We start from the raw sequence: 18,111 nt of genomic DNA, 5'->3' as shown, positions 1-18,111 counted from the left end.
TACTGATGTCATTTTTAAGACAGTGATTTTCTGACGGATGTCAATCACCCGCAAACATTTATTTTTTATTTAAAGATTTTTTTGTGGCTCTAGTGCAGGCGTCTTCAACCCTGGTTCTCGGGACCCCCCTGTCCTGCATGTTTTAGATGCTACCCTGCTTCAGCACACCGTGATACAAGGAGCTGTGTCATCAACAGAACTGTCCAGACCTTGATAACAAGCTAATGAGGACCGTTAATAAGAATCAGGAGTGTTGAGGCCGGGAAACATCTAAAACATGAGGACCAGGGTTGAAGATCACTGATCTAGTGGTCTTTAATCAGGGCGTAGAGAGAGAGAATGGGGATGACATGTAGCAAAGGGCCGCAGGCCGGGACTGGAACCTGCGACCGCTGCAGGAGGACTGTATTGTAAACGGGCCACTTGCTTTAACCACTGTGCCACCCAGCGGCCCCAATCACCGCAAACATGACAAAAACAGAGATCCAGGGCGATATGTTTCAGAGGCTTGTAACCTGTTCCCAGTTCAAATGGTGTTTCCATGGTAACCATGTCGGACTTGCAGAGCTCCAAAGAAGGCTGGCTTTTTCACCAATTTCAGTCAAACCCATTATTTCAAATGGGGATGTTTTTTGTGAATTGTGTGAACATATTCTGTGCAATCAATCACCACGAAACTCAACAGCACGCCTCTCCTGATCACATTAAAGGTTTTGATGTAATTTTTTTTAAATTATTGTATACTTTTTTCCTTAACATTGTGGGCCACAAAAAGTTCCAAACATTTTGTATGGAAGCAGGAGGTTTAGGAAGAAACTACCGAAACAGCAACAAGACACCCTCAGACTTTTGTTTTGGCACCCCTTCATTTTGTGGAGCTCTGACAATGTTCTTGTTCGGTTTTGAATCATCATTGTTGTTTTACTTGTTCAGCTCCTTACCTTGCTGTGCGGGTCTGCAAACATCCTTGTGAAGATCTCACATAGTCTCTTCAACTCCACTCGACTGCACGGACAGTAAAATCTTAATTAATAATACAACAAAAGTATTCTTGCTGATGACACACAAGATCAGGCATTAATTATGGCGGTGCATTACTTTGTTGCATTTTTGAAAGAAAACAGTATAGATTTTAGAAGTTCATATTTCAGTGGAGCCAGCTACATAAACCTAGGACGCTAGTATACATTCTGAAAAGATTAGCTAGCTATTATGATGGCATATTAAGATGACTTTAGGAAAAATGAATAAACCCTGTAATGGGAAAAGGGCGAGAGTCTTTGTGACTTTTCAAATTTGAAACATTTTGAATATAAAATCAAAATTGTGAATATAAAATCATAGATTTTGAAAAAACTAAACTCAAACCATGACTTTATAAATTCTAATCCCTTTGAGGAAATTATGTTCAAATGTATCACATTTGTGAGAAAAAAACTGAAATTAAGGTATAATCTCAAATTTACAAGAAAAGAAAAAACTTTCAACTTTGACTTTGTAAAATCGAAAATTCAGTTACAAGCTCAAAAAAATTTCAATGACGCTACTTTTTATCCATGAAGTGAAATTATGCTAAGATGTTATATTTGTGAAAATGTTAAATATTCAACGAAATGTTGACTTCACCATATAAACTTGAAAATTTGCACACAAAAAAAAAACTCAAAAATGATAATATAATTATAATTTATAATTTAATTTCAGTTCACTTCAGATAAATAGTACTTTATTAATCTCCTGGTGAATTTGTGTTAAGTTTGGGGAGAACCACAAATTTACAAACATTTTTGGATTTTGTCAAATCTGAGATATTCCTGAAAATGTTACTTTATAAAACACAAATCTGTGAGGAAACCATTTCAGAAGCATACTTCAGTCATGATTTAAGTTATTCACAGTGAAGTACAAAAAAGCTGAGCAAATGTAATACTTTCACAACCTCAGGATTCTCTGGCTCTTGAGGAGGTTCTGCAGGCCCAGCAAGCCCTCCTTCCTCTCGGACCAGTTGGAGCTGGCGCAGTGGTTCAACACCTCTGCCACATCCTCTGTTTGCCGCAAGTAGTGGGGGATGCCTCCGTTTCGTGAGCCATATGAGCGCTCAGAGCAGGCGCTGGACGCGTCGCTGTTGGCATCGTCATCGGAGTACATCCCAGGTGACTCGTACCTCCGTCTCAACGGCTTCCTCTGTGGAAAACAGATTGTGGACAATGCAAACTTGGCAACAGTAAAAACCAAACAAAGTTCAAATTTTTTTTTTTTTAATGTTGATAATAAATATCAATTTAAAGATGTCAGCCTTGCAACAGATGCCACAAAAAGCCAAGACAGCACAGCATTTTAGCACTTTGAGATGTTTCAGTTCCTTGTCACAACACTTCAGAGTTTCAGCTGTGTTTTTGTCCTTTTCCACTTTGGTGTGAGCACAGTGCCCCCATATCTTCAAAGGTAGAGAGCTAGAATATTGATTGGGAATAGAATTCAGAGTGTCATCTGCATATAAACTGATATTTGTATAAACCAGATGGTGCCGAGTATTGGAATGAAGAAGCAGAGATCCTCAGACGGAGCCTTGTGGTTCTCCTCTGTTAGTACGATCCATGTTTCCATGCTGATGGCCCAGAGGCCTCAAGAGGCATCTCTTCTGGACAAGGTTAACAAGAAATAGGTTCCAAGTGATCCAGAGTAGGGCTGAAACGATTCCTCGAATAATTCGAGTAATTCGATTACAAAAAATGATCGAGGAATTTTCTCTGCCTCGAGGAATCGTTTAATTTATTTATTTATTTTTTTTCGTTTAATTTCACCAGCTCAAAGCCTCGTATTACGCCCGGACCACATTTAATGCGACACAACACGCTGACGCTTCGCCGTACATCCATGCGCTGCGCACGTTAAAGGGGGAAAAAAGAGGTTTGGTTTTAGTAACATACCATGCTCAGGCAGTCTGCAATGGCCCAGACGGGAGACACATGTAGTTCAGTGCTTAACTTTTATTTTTAATCCACGCTATATTCTTCTGGTCCGTTCTCCTATGTTCCCCCTCTAAAGCCAAAATTTTGTTCCGCGTTAAATCGACGCAGAGCCTACGGTGCTCTCCGGCGAGGGCGGAGAGCGGCGGTCCGGCTGGCGGTGCTTCGCTACCGTGCAGGCTCTCCACGGCTGCGCCGTAGCCTACGGCGTAGGGTACGCAGCGACGCGCACCATTCTGCGTTGTTGTAACGCGGAACCATAAATCAGCCTTCGCCCGGTACATAAACCTCTGTTCCCGCTACAGTTTCAACTAAAAGAAAAGGCAGAAAATATCAGAAAAATAAAAACGTAATAAAGCTAACTGGGTAGTTTTCATTTCATTTTATCTCTGTAGTCATTCATGGAGAAAACAAGCAGCACTGGTGCCTAATGTGCTCCAATACAGCAGGTCTCAGAAGTTTATTTTAAACACTGCCAAAACTCAAAATCTTATACTTTAACTTAAAACTTAACTAGAACTTAAAATTTGCTTGACAAAAATGAAAGTTCAATTGAAACACGTGGGAAAACACCTAACATTTTAAGTTATGTCTGATATCAGGTGTAATGGCATTTTTAGGTTAGAAATAAGAACATTTCTTGGTAAGATCCTTAGTTTTTTGAGTGAATCAGTGAATTTGGTCAACTGGTGTAAGTTCAGGGTTTTTAAATGCACAGCCATGAACCTACTGGATTATATAATTTAGTCTTGATGTCAATTAACATCTAACATCTTATGTATATTTATAATTGCTCTTTAACTAAACAAATATATGTTTTATCCGATTACTCGATTAATCGATGGAATTTTCAGTAGAATACTCGATTACTAAAATATTCAATAGCTGCAGCCCTAATCCAGAGCAAAGTGGAAAAGGACAAAATAGTACCTGAAACTCTTCATCGGTTGGCATTCGCTATTTTTATTTTTGCCCTTTACAAATCAGCCCAACTTCTTCTGATTTGGGATTGGGAATGAACCCAACAAGGAGGTACACTTTGATAAAGAAATTCCAAATGTATCTAAAAGACCTGCATTTAGAAATAAAAACAGAGAAACAACTCTGTGTTTGTAAAACGTTCTTTGGCGGTTGAGTATTTTCACACAAACGACGATGGAACACAAATGCTTCTTTTCAGATTCACTTTTTGTTTGTTTAAAATCAGCCAGCAAGTTCTCTGCTCCAAATTCAGTGCAAAAGAAAATACTGTAAAAGTTAATGATTAAAGTACGCCGGAGCAAACGTTGAAAATGTTGGACAGGACCACTGAGGGCACAGCGTGCAAGACAAACGCATAAATTAGTAGGAAAGCAGAGGTGGAGCGTCAGGAGCTGATATGATGAGCCAGGCAGCAGTCGTGAGATTAAAGCATGATGGAATGGAGACACAAACATGGAAGTAAAATGTCCAGGTACCGTACCTTGTTCCTGGAGTCTCCTAACAGCTGAAACAGACAAGCAGGGGAGGACAAGTAGCAGAGGACAAATTTAACGGGGAATGGTCCTTCTGGAGCCGGAAAGCTTTTTTGACTGTTAACATCTGAACACCTAAGCACAAGAACCATCAACATCTGGTTCTGCACCTCAGATTTAAGACCAGAACCACCCTGCTTCTGTGAACGCTTCTAACATCGCGCTCCACTTAACCTGACGAGTCCTTATGGGCCCTAACGAGTGCTAACGGGTCTTCAGTAGGAAACGGTCTGAAGTCGTGCTACTCGTGCATGTCATATCATGATTTTTGATTGAAACTAGCTTGGATTAATCTGTTCTGTTTTATTGGTGCTCGTTAGCTGGCTGAGGTCACAGTTACAGTCTATGGATGCTAACAGGCTAGTGCTGGTAACACCGGGGTTTTTAGAAATACGGTGAACAGTCCCAGAGACATCTCTGCGTGTCTTCACTCCCCATCCCTCCACACCATCGATACTCCAGAGGCAGATTGAGATCTAGAGCTCCTTGAGTAAATGGCGCACTGATTTTCATTGTCAGAGTTAGCAGCTCACCAGCGCGTCAGCGACGGCCGCCTCCACCTCGGTCCCGGTGTTCAGGACCCTCATGGCGTTCACTGATGCAGAGATCCGGGCCTGGTGAATCAAACCGTACCGATCTGGACCAGAGGCGGGTCGGGAAAGAGAGAGGGAGAGGAAACGGGTGAGAGAAGGAAAACAACGTGGCAACCGAGACTTACCTCTCTGAGATCCGTCACCACGAAGGAAAGAGCGGGAAATATAAATCACCAGCAGCCACCGGAAACAACGAGAACAAGAATCCAACCAAACACAGCTGTCATCAGGGTCCAAGCAGAGTTGTTGCTATAGTAACGGGTCAATAATAAACATTAGGAGTAGAAAACATCATCTGTTGGGAGGGGTGCTCATGAAGACTCATGTCAGTAACCCTTTGTTAAGCTCGGGTCATGACATCACAGGACACAGAGGAACTCTCGACCACACCCACAAATTTGATTGGCATGTAACTTTGAAGCCGATGGTCCAGTCAGAATCGTTTTAAAACGTTCTCATCAGCATTATTGGAAGAAAAGTGGATGAAAGACCTCAAACTAGGGCTGGGCGATATATCGAGATTTTAATATATATCGATATATTTTCAAACACGTTATGGTACGAGACAATATCGTTTATATCGATTTAAAAAAAAAATAAATTTAACTTTTTTTTTTAAATGATTTTGATATAGCTTATTTTGTGACAAATTGACTGTTTTATTTGAGATTTGCACAAATGTTTTGTTATTTGCACAACTGTCAGTCTCAGTGGAAAAGTCTGCCTGTTACTGTCTACATTGTATTAATTGCACAGTGTATTTTTATTTAATTGTTATGCAGGAAAGGGATATTTGTTTTATTTTATTCAAGAAGCATTTTTATTCTATATATGCAGGCAGTTTATTTTTATTTCATTTGTTTTATACATGTTGATATTGTGCAGACCTCTGTTAATAAAGGAACCTGTGTGACATTTGGCACAAGGCTTTGTATTAAAACTGACTGTTTTTTTAAGGGTTTGCCTCAGAAAAAAAATGAAGCTAACAGAGATGCTATGCTATAATGCTTTGGGGGAAACCCCAATTAAGGCACAGAAAAAATATCGAGATATATATCGAGTATCGCCATTTAGCTAGAAAATATCGAGATATGACTTTTGGTCCATATCGCCCAGCCCTACCTCAAACCTAATTTTACGTTCACGGTTGGAAAACTGATGAGGGCTCAATGTGGGAGCGTCCCAGGAATCAGAGGGGACCAAAGCAGCTTCGCTCCAACCCGTAACATCACAAACACATGACGTCTACAACACGTTTATTCAAGACGACAAGTTTGCTGCTTGGACCCTAAAAAGACTCAGTTACAGACATGCCATTTCTAAAGAGTGAAATTAAAATATAAGGGCTTCAAAATCACGACGACACAGGCAGAACTGAAAGTTGACCAAAAACAAAACTGACCAGTGAAATGGAAACACGTGAACGTAAAGGATAAAAGGTCAACATGGTCTAGAAACACGATGGCGGAAAAAGAAAACAATGACAAGTACAAATGAATGAAAACCCTGACTCATGAAGACGTGGATGGAGACCGTCCACATGCGTGAGGACAAACTGCTCTGAAACTACTCGGGAGCAGAGACTGGTGGATGCTGGGGCATCAAGGCTTCAACCACAACTATCTGGAGACAGAGGACCAGGGATGTGGGGACATGCAGGTCACCTGACTGGCCGTGAGGGTCGGCTGTCGAGAGGGCGCTGGTGGAACGGGAGTGACGGCGGGAGGCTGTAGGGGGACAGAGGTGACCCACACCAGGACCAGGAGGTTAGAGAACCATACAGGACCACACACACCATTTTACCCAGCTGGACTGAACTTCCCCAAGGTCCAGATCTACGGGGTTCTTATTACATAAACAATTAAATGGCAGGTAAAAACTCCTCTAGTGGGAGAAAAACCTTAAGCCAAACAGTGGCAAGGAAAAATTCCCCTTTAGGAGGGAAGAAACCTTGAGCAGGACCTGGATCATAAGGGGGGACCTCCTGCTGGAGGCCAGCTGGGCAGAGCAGGAAAAGAGAGAACAGGCAGAGAGAATGAAGAACAGAGAAAGGAGAGACACAGACACAATGGAGAACTGGTGCACTACAGGAATTACTATACAAGTAAATGTAGACAGCGACACTGAGGTGGTCGGGGGGGCAGGTCCAGATCTACATGGTGGACCAGGTCCAGATCTAGCCCACAAGCGACAAAGACCCCCTCAGATGAAGAACAGAAACATTCTGTCATTTACTCGCCAACGTGTCAACAACAGGAACTGTGGGTAATATGAAGCATCCAAACGAGTTTCATAATCGATTGATAATTGATAGGGATGTCCTGATCCGATCACATGATCGGAAATCGGGCCGATCACATTGTTTCAGACTTGATCGAAATCGGACGTTGCATCCCGATCAGGGATCGGATATGTCTTTTATTTTCATTATTTTGATCAGCGCATCAAACAGATGATGGAAAAAATGTTAAACAACCGGTGTATCAACAAGCAACAGGTCCACGTAATGTTGCGCGACAACGCTGCTAATATGGAGTGAGGTGGGGGTGGGGGTGGGGAGTGTGGCCTGTGTCACGTAAAGTGAGTTCAATAAAGTTGTTTGTTTGTGGTGATCTGCACACAGCCGTGTTACAGCGGAGTTAAATAAATAAAAGTTAAGTTACAACGGTGACTGTAAAACCGAACGAAGTGTTTGTGTCGTCTTCCTAAGCAGAGCGATCAGAAAAATGCCACAGGCGGTTTCACGCATTCTTGCCGACTTTGCGTGCACGAGGGCAGCCTGATGGACACCCGTCTACCGCGAGGAACATTGTAGGTCACTTCAAACACAAATGTTTTATTCTTTAAGCCAGAAAAGGACAGTAAGAAGTAAGAGTAGTCTAAAAAGCACATTACTGCCTTACTTTATGACACTGTTGCTCTTTTATTTGCTTATTTGTTTACATGCCTGCTGGGTATTTTAAGTTGAGCGTCTGTTTTTATTTAATTCAAATTAATGTTTAAATTTGCACTATTTTTACTAGTTAATAGTTGCACTATTATTACGTGATTGTTCAAGCTACTCGAAGAGAACTGCACTGTTTAAATGCTAAATGATAAAATATGAATAAAATAAAAATGAGGGACAACCTGGATGTGTTTGTTTTGCATTTGATCATCTTTTTAATGTGTTATGAAAGTATCAGATTGAGACTCTGTATGGGCAGATACTCAAAATCAAATGACTCGGAATTGGATCGGGGCCGAAAAACCTGATCGTGACATCCCTAATAATTGATTGTCTTTATTGAACACGACCATTAAGTGATCACAGTGACAGCTGATTGGCGTTGGCAGTGGGAGGCCGGTGAGTAAAACTGTGTAGGTCTCCAGGAAGGTTCTGCTTCAGGGTCTGCACCGCCAGGCGGTTCATTCAGAGACACCGACTCCAAACCAGATGCTCCTCCAGGGGCTGGCTCACTTTGTCCCCCAGAACCGGTTCTGTTTAATGATGTTCAATCACAGTTTACAACTAATTATTGTAGTTGAGTTAAACTACGAGTCGCTATTTTAATGATGCTCCTCTTAGGCACAACTGACATTTCAGTAAAACCCACCCCCACGAACATATTATCAGTTCCACAGGGACCAGAACTCGGACTTCTGAAGTTTTCCACTCCACAGAGAAACACTGAAGATCCTAAACTCTCATCTGTTTATGACATTTATTTTAAATTGCATGTATCTGGAGTACTTGTACTTCTGAATCCAGGTATCAAAGAGGAGTGTACTTTATTTCATTTCCTGAATCTAAACTAATCAGAGTTAAAGATCAGCTTTGGATTAAACTCCCGACGTGCCGTCCAGAACATCAACAAGGACGTCCACGTTTGTTCTGAGATCAACGACTTCAACTATAATGTTTCCTAAACTTGTTTAATCTCAATTATGTTAAAACACACACTCAATCTCTGATAAGTTGGTTAACGTTAATATCCACTAGGGGAGAGTTCGTCTCAGAGGATGGATCGACCCAACACCAGACGTAAAGTTATAACTTTAAATCTAGCTGAGAGTAAAAGTGATGCTTTTCCAAAGTAAACTAATGAAAGTTAATAAATGTAATCATTCCCGGCTGTGTGGGAACAGTATTGATCTTGGATGTTGTCATCTGTAACCATGACAACAGTAACATGAAGCTTCTGTAAACACTCACCTCCAGTTTAACCTGATGACCAACCAGAACTAAATTTAGATTTTCTACATTTCTCTCCAGAACACATTTAAGTCCGTTTCCATGTTCCTCCATGAAAGGAGGTCCTTTAGTGTCCAAAATTAATATAAAAATCTTGGGACAAAGTTTTCACGGACACAGTCCCAATCGTAAAACTGGAAACAACACCAGTGAACAACGGGTAGGGGGAGGGGGGCTTATTGGCAGGTTGATTTAAAGGGGACCTATTATGGCATCTAATACCTATTTTAAACAGGCCTTGAATGTCTTAAAAACAAGCTTTTGATTGTTTTTGCTAAATAAATTAGAATTTCAGCCTCTGAGCCATGTCTTTATCCTCCCATTCTCTAACCTCATTATCTATGCGGGATTCTGAGTGGGCGGGGCTATGATAATGAGGCTCTGTGCTGATTGGGCGCGTGGAAAATGGCGGAAGCTCCGGCCGGCGGAGTTGTTGTTGTTGTTCCGGCCAGAGCTCCGACGGGAGCAGAATCTGAACGGCTCGTAGAAGCCACATCAGACTGGACGGCTCATCCGGGCGGCTGTACAGACACTGCAGAATTTGGTTGCTTTCCTCCTTCTCTGAGTTGGCAGGCTGAGGGGAGACCACTTTATATATGTTAAAGCAAGAGAAAACGTGTTTTTCATAATAGGTCCCGTTTAATTTAGGATGAATCCAACTATGAAGAGGATCAGATTATGTCAACGGGTTGTAAACACCATACAGGACAGACAGACAGGGACAAGGAGACAGGGACAGACAGGGACAGGCAGGCAGGTGGACAGGGAGACAAACAGACAGCAAGAGAGACCGGGACAGGCAGCGAGACAGAGCCGCGCGCCCATGTGGCCGCCTCGTCTCCGGCGACGGGGGCTCGCTGGGAGGGGCTGTCGGCTCAGCCGTACTCACCCAGAGGAGTGAACCCCCGGGCGGGGCTGGTGTCGCGGCTGCTCTCGCGACTGGTGTCGCGGCTGCAGCCCTGACTCATGCTGGGGCGGGGGATTCGGCTCCGGGCTAGCGTGTAGCGGGAGGGAAGAGCAGCAGGAAGAAGAGCTTTAGCACTCGTGCTAGCTGTCGAGACAACAGGTTAGTGTGAGCGTGAGGACAGAAACGCGCGGAAAGGTCCGGTATTTTCCTGGAAACAAACATGATGAAGATGAGAACATTCCTGTAGGTTGTGAAGGGTGTTGATGCAGCTGCTGCCGTCTAGACGCCGTTCTCCTAAACGCTATCCAATAACACTCTAGATCAGTGGGTCACCTGTTGCTATGGTAACAGTGTCTGTGAGCATGTAGAACCCATCCCCCTGCATCTCTTCTGTTGAATGACTCAGCGTTTTCTGAAGGCAGACGACAAAGTCACCCCCAACAGACTGATGCCGTTTGCAGCCTGTCCGTCAAGTCAAGTCAAGTCGAGTCAAGTCAAGTTGAGTCACAAGTTGCAGCCTCAGAATAACTCTACAAAGACAATAACAGCACTCCCTGCTCGAGTGGATCATCTCCAGCACGCCGAGAAGAGCAGAAAGGAAACAGCCAATAGGTTTCAGGCGAGTTCATGAAGGATCCCTCCAGAACTCCACACCTAACGTTTTGGCGGTTGATTGCTTTGCCGCACCTCGTGGACTTCACCGTGGAACTCTGAAGGAGGTGAACGACGGCGTCGGGGCAACCTGCTTGCTTTGGAAGTGTCTTTCAACGTTACATTTTTGTTGTCTGATATCTTCTCGCCACATATCAAGCACTAAGGTCAGCCAGCGTCATTGGCGATGAAGGCAAATGAATATGGCTGATGACGTTAGGTGACTGACGTATATTTTCGTTGACAATTTAGAAATTAAAAATGGTTCTTTTTAGTGATGCACCGAAATGAAAATTTGTGGCCGAAACCGAAAATAATAATAAACACTTGGCCGAATACCGAACAATACCGAACATGGTTCTTCGCAGTTTTTCATTTATTTTGCCAATTTTTTCACCATTGCATAAATCAAATACATTTGATTTAGGCATGCTTTTCAAAGAAAAAAATCTTTTACAAAATTACAAGGTAGAAAATATTTATTGAACATAAAAAACTGAACATTTTTTAATTTCCCAGCATTATGTTGTTTTGGTTCCACCTCCTGGTGAATGTTAGGTAAAATTCTTATGTGGTTACTTTTTGGTTGGCCAAAGATTTATGTTTGTGGTGCGCAACCGGTACGGGAGCGGCCAGTCTATTTCCTTATTTTATAACGCCGTTTTTAAATGTTCGGTTTTTTTCCCACTTATTCCACCGAACACCAAAAGTGTTTTTTTGCCATTTTGGGCCGAACAATTTCGGTTACCGAACAATCGGTGCATCACTAGTTCTTCAACTAAAACTCCAAGATAACTGCCCAACAAAATAAACTAATAATATGAATAAAAATGAGTTCAGAAAAATAATTTATTTATGTTCAGGTTTTTTTTCAAGGCCAAAGGGAGCCGCTACAATGAGGATGAAGAGCGGCAGGTTGTCGATCCCTGGTTTAGGTGGAGTCATACCCGGCAGGTTAATCCTCACCCTCCACATCCCAAATCATCAAAGTTAACCTGCGATTTGTCGAAGACCTTAAACGTGATGGGAACACGGCTTCAGTATCACGGAGTCCAGAGACTCGTGAGCCGGTGAGGTTCTGAACCACGGGTCTACAGTCGACCATGCTCGAGCTGCAGAACCACAAACTGGGCTTTTTGTGCTGTTTGTTTTACGTTTAGGAAATCTCATGCTAATCCCAGTCCAGGTGGACGGAGAAGAAGTAACAGGAGAGAGGGAGGAGGAGAAGAAGTATGATGGTAGTAACAAGAGAGAGGGAGGAGAAGAAGAAATGTGATGGTAGTAACAGGAGAGAGGGAGGAGGGGAAGAAACGACAAAGACTCAGCTTTAAATTGGTACCCAGAAACGGACCCTGAGGTGCACCTTCAACCAGGTGTCAGCACGACTCTGTTCTCATCCATTCATGAATCCTTGTTTGAAAAAGATCTTCCAGAGCATCCTGAAACCCTCACAGCTGAGAGCAACACGTTTAAAAACATGCAGAATTATAATTCACAGTAAAAATCAAACACACAAGAAAAACACCACCAGAAGCCCCCAAGAGACAAAGTTCAGCTCTAAAGTGAAAGAAGATTACTCTTGATCAAAGAAAGAAATATACGTCCATATGAGACAAATGTCCCAGAAGAGTTCAGTGTTCAGTCAGATGACGTCAACACCTCCGGATCGATGCAGTCACAGTCTTCATGAATAAAACCCGCACGTCTGTGAAGGTTTTCATCATCCCGGACAATCCCTCTTCTTCAAGGCATCTGGACTGCAGGTTTGTCTCTCTGAACACGGTCTTAGCCTCGCTGCCCAGGAAGCTTCACACAAACCACACAGCAACACGAGCTGCTAACGAGCTGCTAACGAGCTCCATCACCTACAACTGGACGGCAGAACTGGATCTGAGGGGGTTTCTAGGTAACCCACCTCCAGAACTCCTGGATCCCCCCAGCAGTCCCCTTTACCCACCTGGACACGAGTCACCTTTACACCAGTCACCTTTACAACACCTGGACACGAGTCACCTTTACACACCTGGACACGAGTCACCTTTACACACCTGGACACCAGTCACCTTTACACACCTGGACACGAGTCACCTTTACACACCTGGACACCAGTCACCTTTACACACCTGGACACCAGTCACCTTTACACACCTGGACACCAGTCACCTTTACACACCTGGACACCAGTCACCTTTACACACCTGGACACTAGTCACCTTTACACACCTGGAAAAGAGTCACCTTTACACACCTGGAAAAGAGTCACCTTTACACACCTGGACACCAGTCACCTTTACACACCTGGACACCAGTCACCTTTACACACCTGGACACCAGTCACCTCTACACACCTGGACACCAGTCACCTTTACACACCTGGACAAGAGTCACCTTTACACACCTGGACACCAGTCACCTTTACACACCTGGACACCAGTCACCTTTACACACCTGGACACCAGTCACCTTTACACACCTGGACACCAGTCACCTCTACACACCTGGACACCAGTCACCTCTACACACCTGGACACCAGTCACCTTTACACACCTGGACAAGAGTCACCTTTACACACCTGGACACTAGTCACCTTTACACACCTGGACAAGAGTCACCTTTACACACCTGGACACTAGTCACCTTTACACACCTGGAAAAGAGTCACCTTTACACACCTGGACACCAGTCACCTTTACACACCTGGACACCAGTCACCTTTACACACCTGGACAAGAGTCACCTTTACACACCTGGACACGAGTCACCTTTACACACCTTTACACACCTGTACACGAGTCACCTTTACACACCTGGACACCAGTCACCTCTACACACCTGGACACCAGTCACCTCTACACACCTGGACAAGAGTCACCTTTACACACCTGGACAAGAGTCACCTTTACACACCTGGACACCAGTCACCTTTACACACCTGGACAAGAGTCACCTTTACACACCTGGACACCAGTCACCTTTACACACCTGGACACCAGTCACCTTTACACACCTGGACACCAGTCACCTTTACACACCTGGACACCAGTCACCTTTACACACCTGGACACCAGTCACCTTTACACACCTGGACACCAGTCACCTTTACACACCTGGACACCAGTCACCTTTACACACCTGGACACCAGTCACCTTTACACACCTGGACACCAGTCACCTTTACACACCTGGACACCAGTCACCTCTACACACCTGGACACCAGTCACCTTTACACACCTGGACATCAGTCACCTTTACACACCTGGACACCAGTCACCTTTACACACCTGGACATCAGTCACCTTTACACCAGTCACCTTTACACACCTGGACACCAGTCACCTTTACACACCTGGACACCAGTCACCTTTACACACCTGGACACCAGTCACCTTTACACACCTGGACACCAGTCACCTTTACAGATAAATTATTTTTATGACGCCTTTCATTATTTATTTATTAAACAAAAGCAAAACCAGTTATACCCAAGAGGGAACGACATCAGCAGTGGTCTTAGAGCAGCAACTGCTGCACATCAGTCTGACAGGTAATTTGGAAACTATCTAGTTCTGAAGAACGATTATTCCCAAGTGTCCAATGAGAAATGCAATGAATCCCAAACGCTCAACCTCAGAGCCGACAGGCCTCACTGAGCATTTTAGATTTTAAAATGCATGACATCTCTATGATCTCTAGATGATACTCAGCTGTACCGTCAATGAATCCGGATGAAACCAGTAAGCTAGCTGGATCTACAAACATGAAACACAAATGACACTGAAGTCTGGATGACCTCTGAAACCCGCTTATGGACAGGTAGAGTTGCGGGGAAGCTGAAGTTTGGCCTTGATGTCGGGATCCTTTGAAGAAAACCAAACATAATTTCACAGGGTTCTAAAAGTCGGTCTTACCAATGCCGAGGCGGCTGGGGCTGGTCTCGCGGCTGCAGCCTTGGCTGCGAGGGATTCGGGTGCGTTTGTCCGCCGCCGTGGTTGAGGCCGCCGGCGGGGCTCGGGCGATCCGACCGTATCCGCCCTGACTGAGGAGCTTCCCAGGAGAGCTGGAGCGACTGCCGGCTGTGAGGGAAGACCAGCAAACAGCGATCAATGAAGCCCCCGCAGGATCACAGTAACACCCCCCCACACTTGAAGAGCTACAACGGCGCCCCTAACCCTAGCGTCCCTATAAAAGAGATCTTGGGTGCTTGCCGGGCATGGTACCCGGTCAATAGGTTTAGATCATTACATCACACAACGCAGGCCAGAGACAAACTCTTTGATCGGTGCATCAATTTTTCATCAGTATAGTTTGTGGATCAAGTTCACCCAAGTAAGTGAAGACGGATAGACAGAACAGAGTTTCTTTCCCTTTTTAAATGGCGGAAAAACTGTAGCGACAAAGTTTGGTTGCATTTGTTTCAAGAGCGGTGAAACAACCATGAACCCTGTATGGTTCTTGAGATGTGAGCCAATACGTAAATGTTCGTATAACAAGCCCACCAAAAGGCCTGCCAGGGAATCACAACGTCCAGCATCGGCTCGCCGGACACCGAGGGAAGGAACACCTACCCTGGAAAGGAGACCTGCACCTTCACCAACAGAGGGAGTCTGTAAACAGCCGTATGAAGCCCAGTTGGTGGATAAACGCAGAGGGGGTGGAGACATTTACCACGGCACCAACCACCAGCGTGAACAGGCGTTTCCACGCGTGGATTCAAACGTAAAACACACACCACTAGTTTACAGAACAAGCATGGAGCATGAAGAAAAATACCAAATAAAAACGTAAATGTTGTGAAGTCATGCACAAAGGTTCGTACCCCTCAATAAAAACTCTGGTCTGGCGCATTAAGATGTGTGTTAACTAGAGGTGGGTGCAATTCATCGATGTGTCGATGCATCGCGATGCGTCACGTGACGATTTGTAATCGATTATGGTCCAGTAAAAAAAAAAAAAAAAAAATCTTTTTTTTTTTTTAAGTTATCCTATCCATATTCCAGACTGAATAAGCTGCGGAATCATTTCATTTTCAAGAATGCACATTTCTTATTATTCACTTGAAATATGGCAGATATGTTTACACTAAATAAATTTGATGGAAGTACATATCTAGTTTACTTGAATTAATGAACTCATTAAATCCAGGGCTTGACCGTTTTCAGTGTTTTCCGCCAATAGAGGGCGCTCTCATGCAAGTGCAGCTTTCCCTGGTCAAAGTTAAGTAAGTCAAAGAGCAAATGTTTACATAGTCATAAAATAAATGATTTTGTGTCTTTGAAAAATACATGTCAAATGTTCAAAAAACCTTGTTATTTACTTAATGAGTGTTGTTAGAGGAACTGAGTTAATTGATTGATTGGCTATTTATTTACAAATGTAGCCACAGATGAAGACAAAATCAATCTTGTATGGAAAAAAAGCCTTAAAAATCACAATAATCGAAGAATCGTGGCACCAATAATCGAATCGAAAATCGTTATAATCGAAGAATCGAAGAATCGAAGCTCCAATAATCGAAATCGAATCGAATCGTGAGGTAGCCTTGTTTGCACACCCCTAGTGTTAACACAATGCTACGAGAGAAAGACATCAGCGGTGGTAACTGGAGTAAGTGCTAGACCTCCATGCCAGACCGACAGGCCTGAGACACGGCGGTGCAGGGGTGATGGTCTGGAGCTGCTTTTCATCCTGCTGTCCTTGGTGGCGCAAGAACTCTTCAAATGTTACCTATCTGGAGTTGTATTTGCCTAACTGAACCAAACAAGGGGTACAAACTTTTCCTCATGACTGCAGACAGAGAAACAAACGTAAGGAGCAGAGAGGATGGTGGCGAGCAGAGACATGACGCGTCCGACATGTGACTGGATGAGCTGAGGCCTTACCACTGATGGGATTGGCTGATCTGGATCCTGGGTGATGGAAGCAATAAGGCAGGACGAGATGGAGATCAAGAACGGTCAAAATGGGACAGAGGGAGTTATGTTCATTGACTTTTACCCAGCATGCACTCTGGGTGGCTGACATGTTGGCTGACACCAAAACCCTAAACGTTTGGACGAGCATGCATGGATGCAAACACGCTCAAAAATACAAGATCTCAGACGACAAACTCTTCTATACTGAAGACACAAATGTGGACGGTACAGGAAGACGTCAAAAGCCTTGGAGGAGTGTGTACGTACGCTGGGACTGAGAGACCATCTTGGCTCTGCTCCGCCCCCTGCTGTCCACCACAGACGGACTGGCTCCGCCCACACTGCCTGAGCTCTGTCTTCTCGTACGAACACGACCTGCAGACCAAACCAGAGACAGAAGACACAAGAGGACGTGTAAACAATGAGCATGACACCCCAGACCCTGCAGAGAGACGCTGGAGGACGATGAGACAGGAAGACGAAGACCTGGACAAGAGGATGACAGAGAAGCTGAGAATAGTCAGGGTTAGGGTTCAAGATAGCGTTCAACCAAAGGTGCCTCCTCTACGGGCCGCTAGGGTCCAGATCCAGACCTGCGGCTCCTCTACGGGCCGCTAGGGTCCAGGTCAAACAGTGAGTTCATCTCCCGGTTAAAATCTTCAACTTTACAGCAGAAATAAACATATTTACAGTCTGGAACAGAAATGGTTTTGGTCTCCCTGGTTACAGGACCTCCAGGAGGGTGCAGTTGTGTTTACACGGTCAACGTTAACAGTTTCAAATGTGGTTCTCACTGAAGGTAAGAGACTGAAGGCGTGAGAGAACCGCCACCTGTCTGCAGGCAGCGCCACAGCGCCAGGTCGCCACGACAACAGGTCAAGTGCCATCTGGACATCAAGGAGCTCCATGACGGTATTCACACACCAAACCTGTCCCACACGACCCCTCCCACCCTTGGTAAGATCTTCATGCAGCTCAGAAAGCTTGTTTGGAGATAAAAGTGTCATGAACCTGGTTTCTGATGAGCTCAGTATCAAAGGTTTGCAGAATACCTGCTGTACCGTTACACCTGAGAACAGCTCCTGCTGGCAGACTAGGACAATATCAACTACTGCAGGTTCAGATACTAGGGCTGGGCGATATATCGAGATTTTAATATATATCGATATATTTTCAAACGTGATATGGTACGAGACAATATCGTTTATAGCGATTTAAAAAAAATAAATAAAAAATTTATGATTTTGATATAGGTTATTTTGTGACAAATTGACTTGAATGTTTTATTTGAGATTTGCACAAATGTTTTGTTATTTGCACAACTGTCAA

The 18,111-nt window shown here is 44.0% G+C and overlaps 1 protein-coding gene across 47 annotated transcripts in view; it reads right to left on the bottom strand.

The window, feature by feature from the left end:
- clasp1a (cytoplasmic linker associated protein 1a) overlaps positions 1-18,111 on the bottom strand; it is a 104,248-nt gene that overhangs the window by 31,994 nt on the left and 54,143 nt on the right. For 15 of the 47 annotated variants that reach the window (XM_061724039.1, XM_061724018.1, XM_061724020.1 and 12 more), the window contains 9 exons: positions 17,050-17,157; positions 16,750-16,776; positions 14,779-14,943; positions 10,200-10,361; positions 6,741-6,803; positions 5,017-5,120; positions 4,432-4,455; positions 1,940-2,184; positions 942-1,005 (listed from right to left, as the gene is read on the bottom strand). In XM_061724039.1, the coding sequence (XP_061580023.1) occupies positions 942-1,005; positions 1,940-2,184; positions 4,432-4,455; positions 5,017-5,120; positions 6,741-6,803; positions 10,200-10,361; positions 14,779-14,943; positions 16,750-16,776; positions 17,050-17,157 (962 nt within the window). The remainder of the gene's footprint in view (positions 1-941; positions 1,006-1,939; positions 2,185-4,431; positions 4,456-5,016; positions 5,121-6,740; positions 6,804-10,199; positions 10,362-14,778; positions 14,944-16,749; positions 16,777-17,049; positions 17,158-18,111) is intronic. The other 32 variants (XM_061724041.1, XM_061724023.1, XM_061724046.1 and 29 more) reach the window with 14 other exon arrangements.

This window comes from Cololabis saira, chromosome 6, assembly GCF_033807715.1.
Source record: "Cololabis saira isolate AMF1-May2022 chromosome 6, fColSai1.1, whole genome shotgun sequence".
NCBI lineage: Eukaryota > Metazoa > Chordata > Actinopteri > Beloniformes > Belonidae > Cololabis > Cololabis saira.
This window is presented reverse-complemented; position numbering and strand designations above follow the sequence as displayed.